Source organism: Trachurus trachurus (genome assembly GCF_905171665.1).
Source record: "Trachurus trachurus genome assembly, chromosome: 12".
Lineage (NCBI taxonomy): Eukaryota > Metazoa > Chordata > Actinopteri > Carangiformes > Carangidae > Trachurus > Trachurus trachurus.
Window position 1 is genome coordinate 19,294,031 of NC_139908.1, and position 23,713 is coordinate 19,317,743.

General features: G+C 41.7%; 2 protein-coding genes across 2 annotated transcripts in view; one reads left to right on the top strand and one right to left on the bottom strand.

The window, feature by feature from the left end:
• Positions 1 to 1,831, top strand: part of plppr1 (phospholipid phosphatase related 1) — a gene marked incomplete at its 3' end in the record, with an annotated part of 58,118 nt that extends 56,287 nt beyond the window's left edge. The window contains exons 7-8 of the mRNA XM_083983295.1: positions 1,050 to 1,181; positions 1,799 to 1,831. Coding sequence (XP_083839421.1) covers positions 1,050 to 1,181; positions 1,799 to 1,831 — 165 coding nt within the window. The remainder of the gene's footprint in view (positions 1 to 1,049; positions 1,182 to 1,798) is intronic.
• Positions 1,832 to 6,745: 4,914 nt separating this feature from the next.
• grin3a (glutamate receptor, ionotropic, N-methyl-D-aspartate 3A) overlaps positions 6,746 to 23,713 on the bottom strand; it is a gene marked incomplete at both ends in the record, with an annotated part of 42,601 nt that continues 25,633 nt past the window's right edge. Inside the window, 5 exons of the mRNA XM_083983195.1 lie at positions 6,746 to 7,316; positions 18,000 to 18,070; positions 18,382 to 18,543; positions 21,914 to 22,065; positions 22,795 to 22,910. Coding sequence (XP_083839321.1) covers positions 6,746 to 7,316; positions 18,000 to 18,070; positions 18,382 to 18,543; positions 21,914 to 22,065; positions 22,795 to 22,910 — 1,072 coding nt within the window. The remainder of the gene's footprint in view (positions 7,317 to 17,999; positions 18,071 to 18,381; positions 18,544 to 21,913; positions 22,066 to 22,794; positions 22,911 to 23,713) is intronic.

Below are 23,713 nucleotides of genomic sequence, written 5' to 3' on the forward strand. Positions count from 1 at the left end.
CCGTGATCTGCCCTGCTTCATTTTCTCCTTTGCCACTGCCCGAGGGCACGGTTGGCCTGGGGGTTGGGATCTCCCCAAGGCTGCCTTCTTTGATTAACCAGTCTATGAAGCAGTTCAAAGATGCAGCAGTGTATCTCTTCTGTTAAAAGAACCCGACTGATGGACAAAAACTAGACTTTTCAAGAGGGCAAAATATAATTTACAAGAATTTTTTTAACAGACATATAAATGTGGAAAACAAGGTATCAGGGCCTGCTGGGCACGACGCCATGCCACAAAGATAAAGATCCCAGAGCATCTCCTGACTGCGTTAAATGATGACTGACTTTTGTGGATACTTTTCATTGAGTCTTTATGCCCATATAAACTTTATATTAGGCTACCACACGAGCAACAACAACAGTTATGAAGCTGAAAATATGGCTACATCTCCAAAGAAAATTGGGTGCTGTTAACTCTCTATAATTGGAGTTTAAGATCTCATTGGCACCAGGGCTGGGAGGCACTTGGATTTAAGTTTTGAGAAATCACGCTTTAATTTATACAATAGCTTGAGTCTTTTTAGACTATGACCCATCGGATAAGTAGCCAATTGTAGCACAGTGAGACATTTAACTGAACTTATTATGTTTTTATATTGTATAGATAATAAAACCTGCTATGCATTGCAGTATTAGCATTGTTATTGGGAGCATGTCAGTATGCTGACACTAGCATTTATGCTAACCCAAAGTCGTGAGTTAGCATTAATCACAGTCAATCCTGTCATAACTGCTAGCATGACTGTAGACTACGCCTTACCATAACACTTATGATACTTAGTCAAATTGGAAAACTATTTTGTCCAATGTTAAATGAAACAATTGTCATAGATTCATTAAACCTGATGTGTATCAACCTAATGTGAACGTAGCCTGGGAGGCTTCATAACACCAGTCACAGTGTGACAGTGCCACGGCTGAAACTGAAGACTGAATCAGTTCCACGTCGGCCTGTGTCACTGTCAACCCGTCTCTCTATTCATGCTGAACTGTCTTCACACTTCACAGGGTATATGTGTTGTGAACAACTTCAAAGGCGTCCACAGCGCAGCAGCCAAACAGAAGACTGAAGACTACCGCGGTCTGCCTCTAATGACTTTCCCCCGCGTAGAGAGTCCTCTGGAGACCCTCAGCGCACAGGTAGCTAAAAACACTTAACCTGGAATCCCAAAATCTTTAATCTGTAGGATGTGCATTATCTTTCCCCATTAATTGGTAGAGCTCCCTCGAGGCTTTGAGATTAAAACAAAAATCCCTTCTCCTGATACTTTTAATTTAGTCTCCTGGAGTTTAGTTTATACAGTAAATGACTGTTACTGTGATGTGTTGGAATGTCCCTTCTCATCTAAAGAGAGAGGTCAATGTCAGTCACATACTTGGTTCACAATGTGTTCTTTCTTTCTTTCTTTCTTTCTTTCTTTCTTTCTTTCTTTCTTTCTTTCCTTCTCTCTTTCTTTCTTTCCTCACAAAGCAATGACACATGTTCAGAGGAACATAGCAGCATGACATTTTGCACTACGCCCCCGCCCTCCTTTTCCAAACAAACACACACACAACCTCACACGGAGCACTCCTGACACTGCTTGACGATGACTTCCTCTACCTTTCCTCTCCACACCTTTATTTTTTTTTCCTTTTCATGTCTCCTTCCATTTGCTTTTGTTTCCCTTTATCTCTCTCTTTACCCTTCCACCTCCTTCTCTGCCCCTCCTTCCCTCCTTCCCTCCTTCCCCCCTTCCTCCCACGTCCGTTTTCAGAACCACTCGGCATCGATGACGGAGGTCACATGACTAAGGGGGCAGCACCGGGTCACGTTTGCGTCTCCACAGCACTTCCAGACACAATGACGAGGACGCATGCCACGTGGCGCCGAATGCTTAACAAAAAAAAGTCTACACTCTTGATATATCTGTTTCATTCACCTGGGGGACAAAATACACCATGTTTGCGATGGTTCTCATCTAGTTGGGCTATGCTCAGTTCAACCTGCCGTGGCACGCAGACCGCATCAATGGCAAATATATCACAAGGCAAACCTAAGCACAGATTGTTTCTCCAGATATTTCAAAACCATTTGAAACATGGGACATTTTTCTCCTCCAAGGTGTGTGCTGTTTGTAGTTAGAGGACGGTGTTTTGTACATTTTTGTATGAGCGAGTGCTGTAGCCTATCCTGATGGTGTTAAACCTGCACACTTCCTGTCAGCTGACTCACTCTGTCTTACATCACATCCTGCCAGGTGAAAAGCCTCATCGATCACCACATCTAATCCCCCCTCAGTCTGAAAAATCTGCTATGGAAAAAAATACATATTGATGTTGTTGTTCTGTGATGTTTGTCATTTGTACAGAAAAAAAAGACAGAATCCTTCTTTTTATTATCTCTTTCTGTACATTAATTGACCATGTCAGGTCATATTTTGTAAAGATTTTTGTTAATCTGTATGACTATTATGATCCGTTTGGACCTGTTTGCCTGCTGTAAACCTGGATATGTTTTGGTATCAGTTTAAGTGTTTTGGGAAACGACCCCCTCTTCCCTTTGGAGGAAATGACAAGGAAGAGTCAGTGACATCCTCCGAGTCAGAAAATGGGGTTTGGGCGCTTTTCTGTGCCACGTTATCAGCCGCAATGTATTCTCACTATGAGTGTGTTTCACCCCAATTTCCTGATTCACTGTGATGTTAATAGAAATGTTTTGGACAGAGAGGTCCAGTGGGGCTAGCCTGTGCCAGATCTACCTGAAGATTTCGCTGGTACGGCTTTACAATTAAATCTAAACTGAAACCCCCAAAGGAGGACGTCCTTCTAAAATATGTGGATAAAAAGAGAAAAAAAAAGAGACAGAAATGCTCTTTGGAGTGAAACTGAGTGACTGACTGACTTAAGGCCTGGCTAGCCCTTTTCATGGAAACCAGGCTAATGACTCCTGCTTCACTTTTCCTCCTTGAGGCACCCCTCCCCTTCCCCGAGCCACCAGTGGATTGTGATGCAATGTTGTGACTCCATTTCCTATTGGAAGATAACGCCCAGCATGAAGAGAGAAGTCAAGATGTTTTATAAATATTCATGATTTGAATTATACTCATTATCATTGTGATTATAATCGTCTTTTACTTTGGGAACAAAAGAAAAGTGTTTCATTCGAAATGCTGCATATATTTTTTTTTCTTGGTTTGTCCACGAATTAAATAGTCAGTAGCAACTATGCGTTCTCTTGTGGTTTTCATTGTGTCAATGAAATGCTCAAATGAAAAGTGGTTGTATCGTAAACAAATGTAGCCAAAACCAAGCAGGATGATATGAAGGTAAGAACATAGAAATATCTGTAGCGTCTGTGCTCTCCTATTTCAATTTCAAACTGACATGACCAAGAGGAGGAGCTGGAGAAAGGAAGCAGTCGGTCTCTGCACCATACCTTGCTGGAGGAAGTAGGAAATGTGTCTGTCCTTGTGTTTGTTTGAATATTACGAAAGAACATGAGCCTTTGAGCCTTGCAGTCAGACATACGGTACAGTACATTCAGTCTTCACTGCTGCATACAAATCCCTCCCTTTTGGCAGCGCTTGGCCCCAACATGAGCTATGGCTCATCTACAGCTTCAAGGTGTGATTACATTGGTTACATTGGACTTTTGTACAGAAATAAAAACTGCCCAACACTCAGCTCTGGAAAAGGATGTCATATCAGGTGGATAATAAATACATTTTAGCTGTGGTTTGTAGTCTGGTGGTGTAACAGTGCATCAGTCTTTGTATTGTGCACATCCCCATAGTCAAACAGGAACAAAAGTGAACTCTGACCTGTGAATCCACCAGAGTCAGCTGAGGGGTGTGGGGTGCAGAACATGTTACATGTGTTTGAACGTGTTCCTGGCGCAGGCTTCAGTGGAAGTGAATGGGAGATGGAGCGGATACTTGCAAGATGGAGGTGGAATGTGATCACGTCTTTGAACATTTGCCTGATAGAGGGTGCAGTGGGCATTATGCAGCCTGGGGGGACACGCTTCTGTGAAAGCTGACTTCAGGGAGGAAGAAATATCTTTCCTTACATGTTCTTCAGATATGTAGCCATGCATTATATGCTTGAACTAAAAGTAAATCTTTAGAGAGGATCATCACAGAACAATTTCACCGATAGACTTTTAATTTGAAATTTTTAAGTAAAAATCTAGATGGGGACGTTCAAATGGAAAAAACACGATGTTTCCGGAAATGTACATTTTCAAAAACTATAACTATATTCTGTGACATTTTGTGAGGCAGCCCTATCCTCTCCTCTTCACACCTCACCCCTGTCCAACCGCTGCAAGCCACCCAAGGCAGGCGATTAGAATGAGCATAGATATGCTAAAAAATAGGCTCTTATTTAGGTTTTTCTGTTGATTCATCCTGTTAGGGCCGCTTCGACTTTGGTGATGTTTATGCCACTGCTAAGCAAAGCATGCACACATGGAGACACAAAGAAAGCTGACGGCTCAGCCGGTGCACTTGCTCTTTTGCTCTGTCAGGTATTCATTTCAGCTGTGACAGCCTGCGCTTACCCTGCAGACACATTGTCTAAATAGATAGCGGCTCTGTGTGTCTGTGTGTGTGTGTGTGTGGCAGTATTTGACCATGCCATGTGTTTATAAAATGTCATCCTTGGCTGTTCAGAGTACAACTCCCCATCCAAATTGCTGTCCTCTAGCAATATGACTGAAGAATAGTACAACAACCAAATATCGTTTCAAGGTAGCAGCAAAGCTGAGTGGGTTGGTTATGAATTGCTGCAGGCTCTTTTTTTTTTTTTGTCTTTTTCTTAAAACCATAATGGAATCTTTTTAGATGGGAGGAAATGAGCAATTGCAGGTGAATCTCAATGGCCAAAACCAGAAAAAAAAAAAAAAATGCAAATAAATCTTCATTGCACGTGGTGATTGGTTTGCCCTGAATGTCAGCCATTGTTCCACTTGTTTCCCTGAGTCGTTTTGTCTTACAAGAGCTCATTAACTATCAGTGAAAGCAAAACCCCTAAATCCTCAAAATAAAAATAATAATTGCAGGATAGTGTCAGTTCAAATCATCAAGCCTCTGGTCCTCACTTGACTCAATTCACAGTTAATGCATTTTGAAGGAGAGACACTTTGTTCCCGGCACTTTCAAGGTTGCAGAAGTGTAACAATTAAATAACTGAACCCTGGTGCAACTGTGCCACAATCTGCTCTCAAAAAAACACTGAAAACCATCAACAGAGGTGTCAGAAGAAGAAAGGTCATTAAATCAAGTGCAAAGAAGAGAGGTAATTTTTAATAACAGAACACATCCAAACCCAAACAGAAAAGATGCAAGAAAACAGGTCTCATCACAGAGGGACTGTTTCAGTGTGTTCAGTTGTGAATCGTTCATCATTGAATTATATAACATGTCAGAGTTCGGGGAGGTGGTCTATGATGTTTGTTGACGTTTTTTACCCATTTGCCTTCTCCTGGTTTTGTACCAATATCCCTCTGGTAATGCTGTATTTTGTTTGTGTCACAAAATAACAAGAGCACCGCTATGTCATAAAGAGACTGGGCAAAAAACAAAAAGGTTTTGTTTTGGGTCTGTTACTAGAAAAAACATCTTATGTTTACCATATTATTATCATTATAGCCTGGAAGCCATTATGAAAAAGGAAAAAAAAAAAAAAAAGGCGCCCGTAGACCATAACTCAAACTCTGACAAGTTAAATGATGATGTAGGTGCAGCTTTCCTTAAGAAACTAGAAGTGCATCAGTGAAGTGCAGGACAACATTATACAGTGATCTATTAATAAGATTTTGTATAGTCCTAGAATCTGTTCTTGATGAATATAGAGGTGTCTTGCCATAACTTTATATCTTTATATAACAACAGCCCCGACAACCCTGAAAAGACTTAACAAGAGAAAAATGCCCTTAGCCCAGTTAAATGCACTATCAAAGGCCAGAAACATTTGGCATCATTGGCAAAAATCAACTAATCACCAGCAGTAGTAGTTCCTCTCTTACCCCATCAAAGATACAAGGTTTCAGCAAGACACGGGGACATAAAGACTTAACTGGCTGGGTTCAACCTCAGGTCATTTTACACTCTCAATGAGTCTCAACGTAAGACTCAGGTGAATTAGGCCATTAAGCTTAAATACCAAAGAGTCGTCATATCTATGATCAAGCTTATCGTTGTGGCAAGCAAATCTGTACCCTTGAAGAGACAAGGCTTAAGGGGGAAAGGGATGAGGGGGGACGAAAGTGGAGAAGAGACGGAATGGGAAATAATAGGAAAAAATGGAGGGATCGGAAAAAGGGTGAAAAAGAGGTGAAGAAAAAGGCGGCGAAGGAACGTTAAGAAAGGGAAGGGATTGCACAGCTCTTCAGTGATGGCAACAAGCTAGTGAGAACAGATTTGGTGCAGGATCCCTGGTTTCGCCTTTCGCCTCCTTATTTTATTCAAATCACGTGTTCCAGGGGTCAGGAAACGTCCCCCTGCAATTACAGAACAGGATGTGACCCATGGAGAAAGTGTAAGTCTGGTGTTCAGGGGAACTCCTGAGCCTAAGGGAGGATTCAGCTTCCAGATATCTGTGAAGGTTCCTGCTCCTGAGGATCCTTTTCCAGAACCTGCAGGAGGGTTTTTTTTTTGGAAACTTGTCCCTCCACATTGTCTGATCAGGTTTCTCTGGGCAAAAAACAGAGGCGAGGAGCTTCAGAACTCTGGGAGTGTGTTTGTGTGTTGGTTAGTCTGCTGGTGGGACTGGGTGTACTGAGCAAACTGGTTGGACTGCAGAGTGGAGGGCTGACTGGGTGCAGTCTGGTTGGCTTGCTGGTTTTCTGATTGGTACTGTTCTAGCTCTCTCTTCCTCCTCATGGCTGACTGGAGCTGCTGCTTGATGACGAGGATCTGACCCTCCAGTTCTGACAGCTCCTGAACCAGAGGGTTCCGGCCCACAGCGAGGCCGGGGCCGCAGTCGCCCACACCCAAAGCCCGGCACTGTGTTAACCCCTGTACGGAGCCCCCCGGCCCCGGTCCTTGACCCAATCCTCGCCCTAATAGATCAGAGCGACCGTTAGAGGTGGTCACTATGGGAAGGTGTTTCTCCAGTAAGGGGAGGGAATGTGGATGAGGCAGGGGAGAAGGGGGAGGCGGAGGAGGAAGATCCTGGGACGACGGACGTTCCAGGTCGTTCTGCATCTCCTGTGGAAGGACCCTGCGTCTGTTACAGTGGGCGACCTCCACAGGATTCCAAGATGCTGACTGGTTGTTTCCCTCGTTGCACCTGGAGATAAGACGCAGAGAGAAATGAAAGTGAACAAATTCTCATCTGACTGGATGTTTACAGGCTGAATCCAACAGCAAACGTTCTCTCGGAGGAATCTCTCTTCCTGACTGGTATACAGACATGATGTCAACCTGCTTTCGCTATACCCTGGTATAATCCTACACATGTTGTACGACAAACTGCAGTCACATAGGAGCAGATCATGAAGAAGTAAAGTAGATAAAAAGGCCTCTGAACTCCTGTCGGAAAGTTCCAGACATTATTGTTAAGAGTCTCACGTCGAGGTTCTTGGAGGAATACAACAACCACCATGAATGCTTGCCAAGAAATAGTACAAGTGTTCCCCCTAAATGTCCCATTAAAAGAAAAAATGCCTTATTGTATGTGTCCCTGGGTGTATTATTCTGATATTGTTCTGCTCTATTGTTTACTTTTTTTCTTCTTTTTTTTTTTAGCAATGTTTGGTCCTTTAATCTGTTGTACATTGGCATATCAGAACTATTCATGCATTTGCTATAAAAATCAATGCAGTTCCTCTTGGGTTAGGATTGTGAAACCTCAATGTTTCACTAAGATCCATCACCATCCTGCAAAATTTAAAACCATCTTACAATTTGATTCAAACATTAGAATAAAAATCTAAATTTGATAATACACTCACAAGCCCACAGATTGCTTCAGTACAGCTCCACATACAGTAGCACTAGTTTTGGTGATGAATTGAGCACCTGGAGTGTATACGATAATTTTGTAAAGTTTGTGTAGATTCTGTTTGGACAAGGCCCATATATCAGTCATACCAAGATCATATAGTATGTGAAAATCTAGGCTAGTATTGCAGATTGGTTTCCAAACAGTTTAAGTGTCCTCTGTTTTGTGGGATAGATTGGGTTTAAATTCTGCCTGATACCTCCCCTGGCTTGCACAACCGATTTCATTCGACCATAGTTTAGAGAGAAAAATCCAGTTCATCCAATAAACATGGTCAAACAGGTGTTTGTGATGCCACAGATACAGCGGCCACTTGCAATATATTCATGATCTGAAGCCTAGATTCATTCTTAAAAATGTCATATTCAGGTCATTGTTGAGATATATGTCAGGAAACCACAAAACTTTCATTTATCTTTCACTTTTGTGTAGCGAACAGGCCTCCACACAGTCATTCATGACAGAAAAAAGAAAAAGAAAAAAGAACTTAACTGTCAGCTGTTAGAAATCAAATTCATGTCTAATTTATTTCCTGCGGTGCCTGTAGCGATCCCCCCAACCTGGAGGTCTGCCTTCATCTTTAAGCTAATGAGCGCTAGCAGCAGTAAGCGTGAGTTGAACGGGTAATGTGTGCAGGTTTGACACAACATCATGAATGTCATGTTCTATCCAGACTGAAACACGAACCGGCTGACACTTGGGATCATAACACACCCTTTATGCACGTGCTAAAACTCCAGGGAGTGATGGAGGAGCTGAGTCATTACATTGAGTTTGTCCTGCCTACTCTGCATAAGCATGTTCTGTGTCCTTGTGGAAGCCCCACAAACAGCAAAAGAAGAATATAATCGCAAAGTTACTTCACTGGAACTTTAGAGCCACACACAAAACTTAATAAAAATAGTCAGCTATGGCTCTCCATGGTGATGTAACAGTAGCTTTGATTGCACTGACCATGAAAAAACTGCAACATGAAGTCACCCTGGACCTTTGCCCAAAGCTTTTCCCTTTTTTTCCCAGCATCAGCACATGGTTGAAAGAATCCAGAAAAGAAAGTGGCATTTGCAATATTATTACATGAGGCTGGTGCCATCTTAGGTTTAGAGAAAGTAGCCGATGTGTGTCCTTGCTTCACCCACCCATGGAAAAGTTCACTTTGATTCAGAATATATAGCTAATACTGACGCGTTTATTCCAAGGATACATTAGCTACTTAAGGGTTTTTCATACCTTTATTAAATATCGACTTTATAAGTTGTTTTGGTGTGTTAGTAGACTAAAATATGACTCAGGGGCAAGCTTTAGACTTTATATTCTGAGTGACGAACATAAAAACAAACAAAAACTGTATTTCATAAATTTACATTCATAGGACGTGGGGCAAACAGATTACTATTGGATTTTAATGGTAGAGTTATAGCATAATAGCCAGAAATATAAACTTTAAAAAACTTTATATGAGTCCAGAGCTCCTGAGATGACTTTGTGCTGCCTATCACTGAGAATGAATACATGACCCCAGTGCATGAAATGCAGATACGATATAATACATACTGTTCTCCCTGTCAACTCTAATGGTTCCTGCAGTCATTTCAAGGATAGCTCTGACTTGCTGGAGTCTTGGAGAAGAGAAAAATGTGGTTTTCTCTCTCAAACAGAAACTTTTTCCCCCTAATCAATTGGACCAGATCTATGAGCAGAAAAACAAACATGGTTTAATTAAAGGGGCAGAGAAGAGAGGAGAGAACCCCGAACACTTGCATTGCTGCCTAACGCCTAACTCTCGGAATCAAAGGTATTTCTGCCGACGATAAAAAAGTGACAAGATGAATCTAATGAGATACTCCTGACATCAAAAGAGACCTTAAACTGAAGGATGAGACATCAGACTATATAAGAACATAAAAAGAATTCCATCTTTAAAAAAATGATATATGCACCTTTTGACAGTGAGGCAGCTGTGCTGACATCATATCTGCAATAAAAGAGATCTCATTTTTTCTGCCATGTGCTGAACGTTATCAGTTCTCTTAAGCCTTAAATCTTAGGATAATCACCCACAATTTTAGCACCTTTAGAAGAACTGCTCATGGCTGCTAAAATTGCCTTTGTAGCAAAGATGTTCAGTAACTAACTAAGCCATATCACAGCAGCTCGCACGTACAACAATTTGTTTGAAAACAAATGCTGTCATGTAAAAAAAACTTTTAAATTAAAACCACCTTTATAAACATGCTTTTATCATCTTTTGAATACACTGAAGTGGGTTTAATTGATTCATTTAACATAGCTTTCATGCACTTATTTTGAAAGACCTACTCTGAAAAATACTATGCAAATAAAGAAAATTCTTAAAACTGGTAAAAAAGAAATACTAGCCCTTTCACGCAATTTTTTCTTAACTCTGTTTATTTTTTTTATTTTTTTTATCTGTCCGGTCTCTAACTTCATTGCCTCATGCTTTAGGAGTTCAGGTGTCACCTCTACTCAACTTCTTGATATGAATATGGAATATGATGAACACAATGTTTACATCATTTCACTGGAAAATATATAACCACTAACTTGCTTGGCTGATATGACCACAATTCACTGTCCCACAAGAAATAATCATATCAAGGTCAGAAAGGGAATTTGTGCACTATGCAGTGGAGGCAATTTCGTTTAGCAGATAAATAGCATGCTGAAATATGATATAAGTTTAGAGGGTTTTTTTTCTCAATATTCGGATGTCCTTCATATCTTCATTGTTGTGTAACATAGTGCAGTGTTCAATGGTCAGTCAATCCATACTAAAGTATTTGTGTGAAGGATTATGTGCATCTGAATGAAAAATGACAAATGTAAGGTTTAAAATGTGAGAGCTGGAGAGCTCATTGTGTTCCTCTCATTAACATCAGAGGGCTCCTCCATTTCTCACTCACAAAACAGATGTCGCTCAGTGTGTTGAGTTCTGTGTATGGAGTGGCCAGAGACTTACAGACACACAACTGCTTCCTGAGACAATCCATTTAGTCTTCCAAATGCTGAGGGTTTGATACCCCGACTCCTGTTTCTCACAGAGGCCACATCACTCCCCCAATTCCAGCTCTCACATTCCTCCACATATATCTGGTGTCCCATACTCCCAATTTGCAGGGTTTGCCAGATTCCTCTGTTAGATATGCCCAATCCTTCATTTACATTTTCATAAATATTGATTTCCTCCATATGCAGTGACTTTCTGTGTGTTCTTGCAACCTACTGCGGATCCAAAGTTGTTTGATGCATGAACCAAATACAAAATCCAAGGCTTTTACTACTCCCAAAAACCTCCAATAATCACAGATACTCTGAAGTCACATGTCAACCACTGCGGCTTATGAAAAGAGGACAGCTCAGTGTTAATTCATATTTACCTGCAGCAGCTCTCCACGGCACAATATTTCACCGCAGACCGCTATTTCCCAACACATATGTCAGCACAGATGTTGCCACCACAGCTCACAACAAGACATATAGGCACAGCTTGGAGCATTGTGAATAGTGTGCTGTCAACAAGCAGGACGCAGGTGCAGCATAAAGATATGAACCCTGCTGAAGTGTCCTTGAGCAGGATATTGAATCCCTACCAGCTGCAGTTTCTGTACAGCTTTGAATGACCTCTTGATCATACTGTGGAGCGTGAGAACATTACTGTCAAATTTGGTCCTCTTGTATGAGACCGTTGCACACAATCACTCTTATCTGTTGTGATTACACTTATTTGAAATAGAAGAGCACAACAAAAGAATCACCCATCAGGAGTGAGAGTGAGAAATACAGTCTCTGCCCAGTCAGATAGACTCTGTACAGCTGCTGTGGTGGCTGTGAAGGTGAAGAATAAAAAGCAAAATACAAATTGTTTCTTAAAGTACATCGAAGGAGCATACTTTTCCATACATTTAATTCTATGTTGGTAACCTGCAGAACCACACTGAATGGGCTTTATGCACAGCTCCACTACTACCTGAAATAAGCCAGCTCGTTTATTTCCTGTCTTACATTATTGGACCAATTTATTAATCCAGGTGTGTCTGACCTCATTACAAAGGTCAGACACACCTGGATTAATCAGTTGGTCCAATAATGTAAGACAGGAAATAAACGAGCTGGCTTATTTCAGGAAGTAGTGGAGCTGTGCATAAAGCCTATTAGATTAAAGGTCCCATGTTTTGCACTTTTCTGTTTATCAAGGGTTGATCCATCATGTGTGGTTTTAAGAACCAAAAACCATTTTGGTGTGGTTGTACACCTCGTTTCTCTGGCTTCTTTTTTTTGGAGCTCTCGTGCTGGTGGGTCTGGTTGAGTTCCCGAACTCAATTTTGAACCAGTTGGTGCGTTCAGACAGAAAAAACAACAGGTTCGGAAACTGGAAAGTCGGTTCTCAAGGGAACCAAAAAATAGTTGGTTCTTCGCTGTGAACGGTGAGATCATCAGTGAGCGTGTCGGCTGTGAAGACAAGCAGGAAGGAGGAGGAAGCAACTGACTACCTGAAGAAAAAATATTTGCAGTGGCCTGCTAATGAAACAAAAGGTTTCAAGGATCTTCAAGAAAAGCTAGAAAGCAGAACATTAAGTAATTCTCATCTTTGAATTTGGGAAAGAGATGGTCAAGGGTGGGTTCACTGGAATGCCAGTCCAAATAATTAATTAACTTTAAAAAACTGAATAAGAATTGTAGAGACAGCAAAAAATGTTGCCACTGTTGTGTTACTTCCACCCGAGTAATGCAGAGTAACGTACGCTCACTTTAGTTTTAATTAAACTGGTGTGAAGTGAACGCAGGCTGGTTCGTTGAGACTCGGTAACAGAGCCAGAGCGAGAACCAGAACCAGAACCATGTCTGAAAACTCCCTGAGTGGGCTGGGCTGGACTTGGAGCATAGCAGAGAGTGGTGACTGTATAGCTGTGACATCACAAAGTGACAGAAATGCCAAGGGCTCATTTTAAGGCATAGCCTCTCTGAATAGAGGCTGTGTGCGTTTCTCTTTGCGTTAATACTTTCACAGTTTCAAAATAGCACTTAGACCTGCTTTATAATAGCAATAGAAAAGATGATAGGGAACTCTTAATCTCTTTGTATGTTTCGAGTAATTCAAAGAAGGCATGGGACATTTTGTGAGATAAGTGACTATAGCAAAAATTATGAAATCTACTTTGTATAAATTGGCCACTACAAAAAATGCCATTGTACTGTAAAGGCGTTTAGTGATAATGCATATAAACAGAGGAAGCAATGGTCCCATCCCCATCCAAATTCTTAATTGAAAAGAACATGGCAGTGAACTCATAACTGATATTATTGATCTAGTAGAAGTGAAAGGCCTTTTCTAGAACTACATGACCTTAACACTGCGTTTGATACGAAATCACAGGATCTTAATTGGCCATCAGAGAGTGTTTCAGACTATTACAGACATTGCTCCTAATTCGCTCAGTCAGACAGTTCTCTGATGCCTTTGGGTTTTTCTACATCCTTGTTAGCACAGTTAGGAAGTGAAATATATATTATAGTTCCATCCTAAATAGTCGTTTTAAACTATTTAACTTTTATTCAACTGCTCCATTTGGTTATGCAATACTGTGGTTTTATTCCACTGAAAAAAGAGGTGGATACACAAAGATTTTTTTTTTAAAAAGCGCACTGCAGTAAAAACACTCAGAGGGGTTTTGTTTGTATATTTTCTTGTTACTGGCTCCAAGCTGGAACCATGCGCAGCACAACATCTCCTATTCCAGTACAGTGCTTCTAAAACAGACAGTATTGACACCCAAGGTTTTGCAGGACACGGACAATATGACAGTAATAAGTTCTGACTCTTAGACATCGTGCAGCCATGATGCTGAAGAGCTTGACTGAATGAGCGTAATTATGCAGGAGTAGGTAATCTATCCTCATTACCGCAGGCATCCGTCACATGGCCTTGGCTCCACAATTATTACGTGTACTTAATCCCCACTTTGAGCGCTCCACCTGAGTGTCCCCTCAGAGTGCGTCGCTAAGCAGGGATGGATGTGAAATAGCAAACAGCAGGGTATAATAAAATCTTTTGCTCAGCAAAAAGGTTAAGGATTGTTTTGATCTTTCTGTGGAGGCTTTAAAGAGAGTAAATTCCTCTCCACATCTGATATGCTTGTGTGATCGCAAAGAGCAAATGGTGTTAAAATGACAACATGAGCAGAAATCAAACATGAGTAAAAGCGGGATACACAGTGACACAGCAGTGGCAGAAACGACAGTGAAGGTTTATGTAACTAATCTGAACAAAGTGTACACATGCAACATTTGAAAAGACACTGAAGCTGCCCAAAAAAGAAGCTTTCATGAATTAGGCTTCTAAAACTCCCTCTCTGGCCTGCTGTGCCAAACAATACTCTGTGACGTCAACGTGAGATTATTTCCTCAATATCCTTTACTGATAATTAACTTCCAACAGACTGACCGTTCTATTTAGCTTCTGATTAAAAATGGGTCCCCTAACTGCCACTTGGATGTTAATTGATGTCACTTATTCTCAGCCTGATAATGTGGCCAGTGGCCCACTGGAGAGGCTTCTGTGGTATGTGTAAAGTGAATTAAGGTTACATCATGTGGACTCATACCCTGTAATTCAGCATAATATCTAGCCTATATTTAATCTAAGAAAATGTGTGGCGTTGTTAATAAAAGTAGTTGACTAAATAGGCAAGTTCAGCCAGAATGGGGAGTCAGTGGTTTGAGCAGGCACCCTATATGCAGAGGCTATAAGTCTTTGCTGCAGCCGGCCCAGTTCGAATCCCGAATCAGGTGCCCCCCCCTTACTGCATGTCATTCCCCCACTCTCTGCCACCTCATTTGATATCTCTCCCAACTATCCTATCAATTTAAGGCAAAAAGCCCCCCCAAAAATACTTAAAAAAAAAAAAAAAATGCAGGCAGAACACTTCCGGGTCTGCGCCGATTGGCCTATTTCCAGCGACGTAGCTAATTAGTAACATCCAGGTGCGCACCGCGCGGAAGTCCGAGCCAGTCGCCTAGAGACGCTGTAGTTCGTCGGAGCTCACCTGCGCTTCTCATTTCGGATTATTTGTAAAACAAAAAAAGTTAAGGTTCACCCGGGCTGCCACTGCCAGTGGTCAACCGGTTGTCACTCAGACTTCACCAGAGTTCATGTCACCCGCCGGACAGAGGCCGAGTTTCCCCTCTGTTTGCTGTCAACCCGCGTCCTACTCTGCCAGAGGCTTTCACCGGACTTCAACTCGCCCTCGCACCCGTGGGTAAGCTAAATATCTGCCGCTGTGCAGCTGACGCTTTCATGCGGTGCCAGGGACATGGCATGTGTTGGCTGGTGCAGACTGTGTTTCCTGCTCCGTGCCAGCGGGATAACTCTGGCTGCAATGTTTTATTTTGGCTGTTTATCTGTTGAGCTACACTACCCACTGTTTGTTTTGATTAAGTGATAAGCAATAATCACTTTCTCTTCTGGCCTGCGCGTGCTCACAGGTGATGTTGTGCTGCTTGCTGCTGAAGTTGGTTTGTTGTGCTGCTCAATCTTTGTGTTTCACTTAGGCTACACTACCAGTGATTTGGACACACCTTCTCATTCAATGGTCTTTCCTTATTTTTATTAATTTCTTCATACTGAAGACATAAAAACTATGAAGGAACACACATGGAATGATGTCGTAGACACAAAAGTGTTAATGAAAACCAAAATCTGAGCTGTCACATTAACCTTAACCCAACTGAGATGGTTTGGGATCAGTTGAGAGTGAAGAGTGAAGGCAGAACAGCCAAAAAGCTGCCATCGAAGTAAAAGCTGGCTACTTAGAAAAATCTATAATATAGCCTATAATAATCTAATAAACATATACTGCTTTGTTTAACACTTTTTTATTAACTACATTATTCCGTATGTGTTCCTTCATAGTTTAATGTCTTCACTTTGAATCTACAATGTAGAAAGTAATGAAAATAAAGAGAAAGCATTGTGTGTCCAAACTTTTGACTGGTAGTGTAGGTGTGTGCATTTATTTGCTGTATTCACAAGCAATCTAAGTGTTTTATTTGTATTGCTGTTGTTCAAATGCGGCTCATGTATCGCTGCTATTTGTTGCTGGTGACAGTCTTGAGCATATTGACCTGTGTGGTTTCAAGTTGTTTCTGGTGGTTTTCTTTTGGCTTGTGCTTTTGGTGTCTTCAGTCAAACTTAGTTATGGTTATTCATTTTAGTTGTTGGGTATTTTCTTTTGAGAATAGTCAATAATATTGAGTTACAGCTCAATATGAGAAGCGCTTGGTAGCATTCAAGAGAAACTGTAGCTTCAAGGCTTGGGTACATTTTGCTTTTGCTTTCCATTGAATCAGGATCCTGTTAGTATCCTGACATGTACAGTATTTATCTGAGGACAGCCAGGAGTTTGCCTGAGCTACTTCTCAGATACAAAGGGCTTTGTTGACATTCAAGTGTAATGTTAAATGTGTTTGTTGCATATTGCAGGATGGTAGATCACAGTGGCTCTTTTTCATGTGCCCCTGTGCTTAGACTTATTAAGCAGGGAGCAATATTTTGTTTTGGGGGGGATTAGCTCTCTCAGCAGACTCCACATTGCTGCTTGGGTTCACAGAGAGCTCCCTGGAACAGCTGAGCCCTTTTCACTTAATCTAACTGTATAACCATTTTTGCTATGGACACGGCAACTTGCTTGACATGTGAGTAAATGCATTTGTAAGTTGAATACATATTGTGTTCTGTGATTTAAAGATGTTGGTCTGGTTTGATACCACTCTGAGAGTTACAACCTGATGTAAAATAAATATGAAAAAAGTGTTAGCGGTTTTTGTCAGAGTTGAATCCCTTCACTATAACATTGTTGAGTTGCAGGTAGCAGGCTAAGGTGTTGCATAGATATTGTGGAAACTATTCAGAAACTGTGCCTTGAAACAAGCTATCAGGACTTATGTTATTCTGTGATGTCACAACTCTGCTAGTCTCGCTCACCAGACCTCTCTCCAGAGAAGAAAGGTCCAGCTGGGCCGACTCAGATTCTGAGATCGGAGAAGAAAAAAAAACGCCCCGACTGTTTCTTTCTTTTAACCAATCACAATTGTTGTTGGCGGTGTCACAGCAGCGGTGCACTTGCAAAATATTGCCGAGGGAGTTGGCATTAGCCTCGCTCGCTCACTGAAGACGATGGGCCAAGCTTGATAGATAAAACTTTTGCCGTAGCCGGTCGGCAAACAAGCCAGAACGTCCTTCTTGCATAGCAAATGGGGTAAACATTCTCTTTGAATATCTTTTCAGTCGTATCGTAATATCTGTTGTTACTGTTGATGTTCCCTTTATCCGAGGAGACTGTGAAAACTACAACAAAAAGGCAGGACTTCTGCCGGGTTCTACCGTGTGCCGGGTTCCTTCCGGCCAGTGAGAGGCTAATCGCAGCAGCGAACTTCCTTCAGCTCAGACTACAACTCTGCAGGCGTTGCCCTCAGCCATGCCCAAAGCATTGCCTATCCCCAGGAAGCCACAATCTCACTGCACAGCCTTGCTAAGGATAATAATATTAGAGACCAGCGGCTAAAGTTGATTTTTTTTCTGAATCACCAAAGCATTTTAGAAATTGTACATTCACCGCCATTTGTTTTTACTGCTGAGTTTCATTATGCTATGTACACTGCAATCTGTCACTTCAATCTATCAATCTATTAACAGTCACAGCACACAAAACACCCTGTTTGCTATAGAGCTGCAGGAGGTGTCAAAGCTCAACTTCACTGAGATGTTATTTTGTACTTAAAACCACATATCCTCATAACTTCAAATGAAACACCGAAAGAAGAGTAAAATATCGGACCTCTAAATCAAATTGATAAAACAGCATTACATCAAGCATCAGTTTACTGCAGTACTTGTGTTCTGGATTCATTCGACTGAACTGAGATCAGCCTTTTAATGACGGGGGACAGTACCTCTTCTCTGGCTTCGTAACAGTTGGTAGTTTGTCATCAGTGAAGACTGAGTTGAGGGCCCGGTGTAATCTCTGGAAAACAAGAAACACATGTGCTGTCAAATGCGTAGTGGAAGCGATTTGTCTGTTTTTCTGTGATTATTCTGGTGTGTGTGTGTGAGTGTGTGTTGTGTGTCAATGATAGCAGCAATCAAAACCGTCTCGTTGTCTAAATCCATATGGAGCTCACTCGTACATATTCCTGCTATAGCTGCGTCCTTATGAGTACTTAAAGTAGTCAGTACCTACCTACCTTCTGGCTGGTTTTTAGTTGTATTGCGACGATGTTTGAAAGTGTGCTTCCCCGTGGCATGGTGTGTGTGTGTGTATGTGAGTGTTTGTACCTGGCTTGTGTGCAGCCAGTATTTGTAGCGTGGCTCCTTGACCCTCGGGATCACCAGCTTGTACACAATGTGTTCCGCTACCGTGGTCAGCAGAGATAAGGCCACGCCCACGCACAGCATCACAAACAGCCCAGAGAAGTGCTTTATGCCCATCTGCAGCGTCTGGAGGGGAGACAGGAGTTTTTTAATGAGCGACAGAGGAAGGCAGAGAGATGGGAAGATTCACATCTACTGTCTCTAATGGAGGAGTAGTTGTCTGGCGGTAAATTCTATCTAGGAAGCACGACAATAAAAAGTCTCTCAGGTTTTGCTGCACAGCGATAAAAGAGTCACATTACAAGATAAGACACAATTCCACTTTTACAACTTCAACATGTTTAATTATTGATCACCCTTTATTTTGAAACCCCCAGGGTGTGTGTAGCATATATTGCTTTATGCAAACCTCATCATACAATATACAGTGTATATACTCCAGGTCTTATTGCATACAGAAGTTTAAGGTCAATGAGTCTATGTCAAAGACTTTTTTTTAATGCAGTGTAATAAAAAAACAACAACAACGGAAAACAATATGGAAACAGCATGCACGAGCAGCCTTATCTTATTGAAACAGATGTTTTCAGTAGGAAGTGTGGCCGTAGGTTTTGATTGGTGTATACAGCCAACACATTAATGATAACACCGAGTGTAATTTTCTTGTTATTTTGCCATTATAAACCATGAAAGGTGCGAACCCACTGATGTATTCACCACAGTCAGACGTTCCCACCGTCTCAATTACAGCAAGTTTTTCACGACCTCCTGAGAGTCATCGGCTCTCCCCCTTTTGTTTTGAAAAAATCCCATTTAAAAACAGCTTGCATAGACGATACACTGCAATGTCAGATGTAATGCATCGTGTATTTTTTTGCCCATAACTTAACTCCACAATCACTGCAGCTGTAAAAGCTTTGTTTAAAAAGGAGACTGTAAGTCCTCCAATTGAATAATCAGTCTTACAAACTCACTAAAGTACTTCAAAAACTCTAATGCATGTGTACAGCACTGCATCAGACAATGCAGTGCTGTCTGCTGAAGGGGAGTAGATGGCCATTATAGAGAAATATGAAATAAAGTTTCATTTACTCCTCCTGGACATATTGTCTCAATCTGGGATATCACACCTATTACTGAGATGATGACCTTTTTTTTTCTCTTCGCATCTTAATTCTAGTTCTCAGTGCGGAGCAACCTCCCAGAAATGCTTTAGCAGTCTGCATGTGTAGCCATCTGCAAATGTAATATCACACTTTGCTAATTGAGCACTTGTTGCTTTGACTGCAGATGCACATTCTCATATTTTACCGCAGAGTATGGAGCTGTTCACGATACAGCAGCAGTTGCAATGATTGCATTATAAAGTCATGTTGGAAAGGAATACATGATGGATTAAATTCGTCATTGCAGCATTGTGACTTGGCGAGCTGGCTGTAATGAAATTTTTTGGAGAGTGGGAGCTGATGATTCCTGGGAAGCTGGGCAATAGAGACAGTAGTGGCATCTGACTGCAGGGGAGCACATTTCAAACTGTACCGGCAAGGGAAACATTATTACAGTGGCGTTATCCTTTTACGAGTAAGACAAGCTCGCTGAACATACATGACACTAATCTTATACACTCAATTGAATAAGAAGCAGTGGAAGTTGGGGTGCATTAACCAGCTTCAACGTTCCTCAGATATAGTTACAGTGCTATTGGATTTTGCACATTCAAACACATACTCTTGGCTGCACACACTCTTCCTGTCTCTTGCAACCATATAGACCAATCATTAATCACAGTGATAATTCACAGCTCCACTGTGTTTTCCACCATCTTTGGTTCACTACTCCCATTGAGTAATTGCAAAAGATTTGCTGCAAAAACCTGCAAATATCTTCAATAATGCACATAGCGCTCATAATCTGCATCCCTTTGGTCACAATTTATTCTTGGTAATGTTAAGCTTGGCCCTCTTAATGTTAGCTAATTGAAAAATATGTCATTTATTAGTATTGATTTTATTACTTCAAATGGGATCAACTTCTTTGGGGTGACAGGGAGCTGGCAGGATGCCAGAGAGTTTGGCTTGACTCACTGAAGCCAATCCATCAGATTTTTCATCTTTTCAGGATCCCCGGCCTGTTGCTGCTGCTGCTGCTGCTGCTGGTGTAGCACTCATTCATCGGAATAAAAGATTGCAAAAAAAAAAGAAAAATGCTGAGCAGGACTTAAGTGAGCCAACCTTGTCAGTAATTCATATACTGCCTATTTTACATGAATTTCCCGCTGATGTTGTCCAGTGTCCATTGTGACAGTTCACTGTGACTGTGCCAAAACATCCCACCTTGACAGCACTGTCACACGTGAGTTTAAAACATCAGCTAAGGTGGATTTTCGTTTTGTGATGGATCATATTCTACGGCATTCAATATCCATAACATTAGAACAGGGACATGGACATGATTATCATCCTTCAGTTTCGGCGTGTCAACTGTCTGCTGTAGTTGTGTGTAACATTAAATCACACACAGATGAAAGAGAATACTAGGTGAGCTGCTTTCTCTGCCGTCACCGTAGACAGGCCGAGGAAGGCATGATGCTGCAAAATGAAATGTACCTGGAGCAATTTAAATGACTGCAACCGTAGATAGCATCTATAACAAGTCTAGCTGTGTGCACAGTGGAAAACGGTTCACTTCAGTGACACTGAATCTGTGCCACTGCAGTGTAGCACTTCTGCTGCTCGTACCAGCCTCATTAGACAGTAATTTACATTCATGTGTTTGGTATTGGTGACACTGTCATTCAAAGGCGTGCATCGTGAGTGCTTCTTAATTATGAACAGCTATCTGATTATTATATCGTCTGTCACACAGTATGAAACAGAGAATGAATAATGAAGAGTACACCGGAGGAAGACGGGTGCAGGGGAGGGACAGCGTGTTAGTTTTTAATTCAGGCTTGAAAATTGGGCGTGTGAAGACCGGTCGGAGCGAGGAGAAGCTTTTAGGGATTCCAAAGTCGCAGCTGGGAGGAGAGATGGCCAGGCTGCTAAGAGAGCTAAGTGCTTTGTAATAGCAGAACAACAACATGGACCATGGGGGCCTGGGACTGCTTAGGACTGAAGTTATGTGGACGACACAGCTTGGTCGGCAGCTGGAGGGTCAGGGGCCAGGGTCCGAATTAGAGGGGGGCAATTACTGTTCATAGAGGTTGTGGAGGGAGTGTGGGGAAAGTAATCTGACAGTAGAGCCAGAAACCAGCAGCTGAGTCCTTGGTTAGGATGTGTCGGAAAGGCTTTGTGAAATACATCATGGCAGTAGACGGACAAGAGAGCTGACTCTATTTAATTAGGGCATATCTGAAATGACCACAGTTTATTGACACAGTATTACTTTTATATTAGAACCACAATCACTGGCTTTGGTAAGAAGATTGAGTCAAAACTCAGTGTGTCTCCATCAACAAGAACAATGATGTGTTGCTGTTGTATGTTGCAGGCTTTACCTCAGTCACAGCGAAGCTGCGCTTCCCGCAGGGCACAACCTTGTACCATTTGTCATGCAGCGTGTCCATGAAGCCATCTGACTTGTACTGACTAACAAGCTCTGAGATGTTGGAGGTGAGCGGAGAGTTCTGAGGGAGGCCGATGCCGTAGCCTGCCATCGGACACAGAACAAAAACACAAACAGAAACACTCAGCACAGACTCTTGACTCCTCTGTCACAACAAAATCATTTTCACTTCACAACTCTGTGCAGCTATTATATTATTTTTCTGGCTTATAGTAGTGCACAGGATAAGAAAAATAGCAGCTGAGCAGAAAGAAGGCAGCCTTGACAATTTTGCAGGTACTTGACTATGTCGGTGTACAGTATCTCTGAATTCCATAGCACGCCAGGAAAGTGCGACGAATCCTGCGACGGCCAATTACAGAAGTACCTCGTCTTGGTAGGAAAGGCGCTGATTGATCTGTATTATATCCTGAAGGCTTAAGGGTGCATTAAGTAATTAACAACAACACTGGAATGTGGAACTGCGGTGGCCTGTAATGGAGGCAACCACCATGGGAACATTTTCACAGTGGGAGGAAGAAGCTTGCTAAATGGACCAGAGATTAACAAAAGACAGTGGAGAATGTAAGCTTTTGAAAGCCATAAGATTAACTGCTGTTCAAGCGTTGAGTGGCTGATATTGTTAAATGTCCTTAAAACGCTCATGGTCACTTGGTCTGCATTCATGCACAAAGACCTCTTAAAATCAAGTGACAATTAAAAACCAAAGCATATTTACGTAATTCTTAACCAATAACCAAACATGTCCACAAAGGTGTAAAATATTATTTTTTCTGAGAGCATAAATGATCAAAAGAAGCTCCCATGTGTTACCTTCTATTGCAAAGGGTTTTCCAACTGTGAGTGTTTTACAGTCTGCATCTATGGAGACCTCGTAGTCCAGCAGAGCTTTGTCCATGATGAATGCATCCAGTTTCTGAGGGTCAGCCCTGTGAACACAACACAAAAGGAAACCTTTGAATGCCACACAAGTTCAGATGTAGCAAAAAGAAGTAGTCTCACTTTCTTGCCTCACGAGATAACAACACACTGTTGCTCCAGACAGAAACTGTAGGGATTTTCAAATTCATTTCAGATATTATTGATGGATTATGGATTTAGTTTCGTTGTGGTGACAAATGCGACCCGAGCCGTTACAAAAATCTCATCCTCTGGCAATGAAGCACAGAAGCTTACAGACAGCCCTCTGAAATTCCCATGAAAAATTAACCTCACACCCCCTGAGACACGAACTCGAATGAACCCTCTCACTTAGAGCAGCAGACGAGAAGGAAGATGACACTAAGACTCATTATCGCTGCTTTTGTCCCCACGTCACTCCTCTGTCTGTTTCGCTAGGTCTTTTTCAATACGCTTTCCCCTTCCTAAACATGTAACGCTACTTGACACAACAATAAGAAGTGAAGCAATGAATTAGACATTAACAGCATGTGAGAATCGAATGTTTGGCTCCGAGCTTGTGGGCGATTAATCACAGGGCAGTTTGCAACCCTCACTGAAAATGAGATGTTAATGATTCTACAGATTTTTCTCTCAACCTTTTTACCTGGTCCAGGACCTTTCAGTACTTTATCCGATCATATGGCACAAAAATCACGACTTGTACTTGTCTTCCTCACTCCAGACCTGTTTTACAGGTGGGGTTTGAGTTACAAGACTCTGTAAAGCTTTTACAAATCAACTCAAAATGTCAACAGACAGCTAAAGCCTCTTGGGATGCAAGTGCTACATA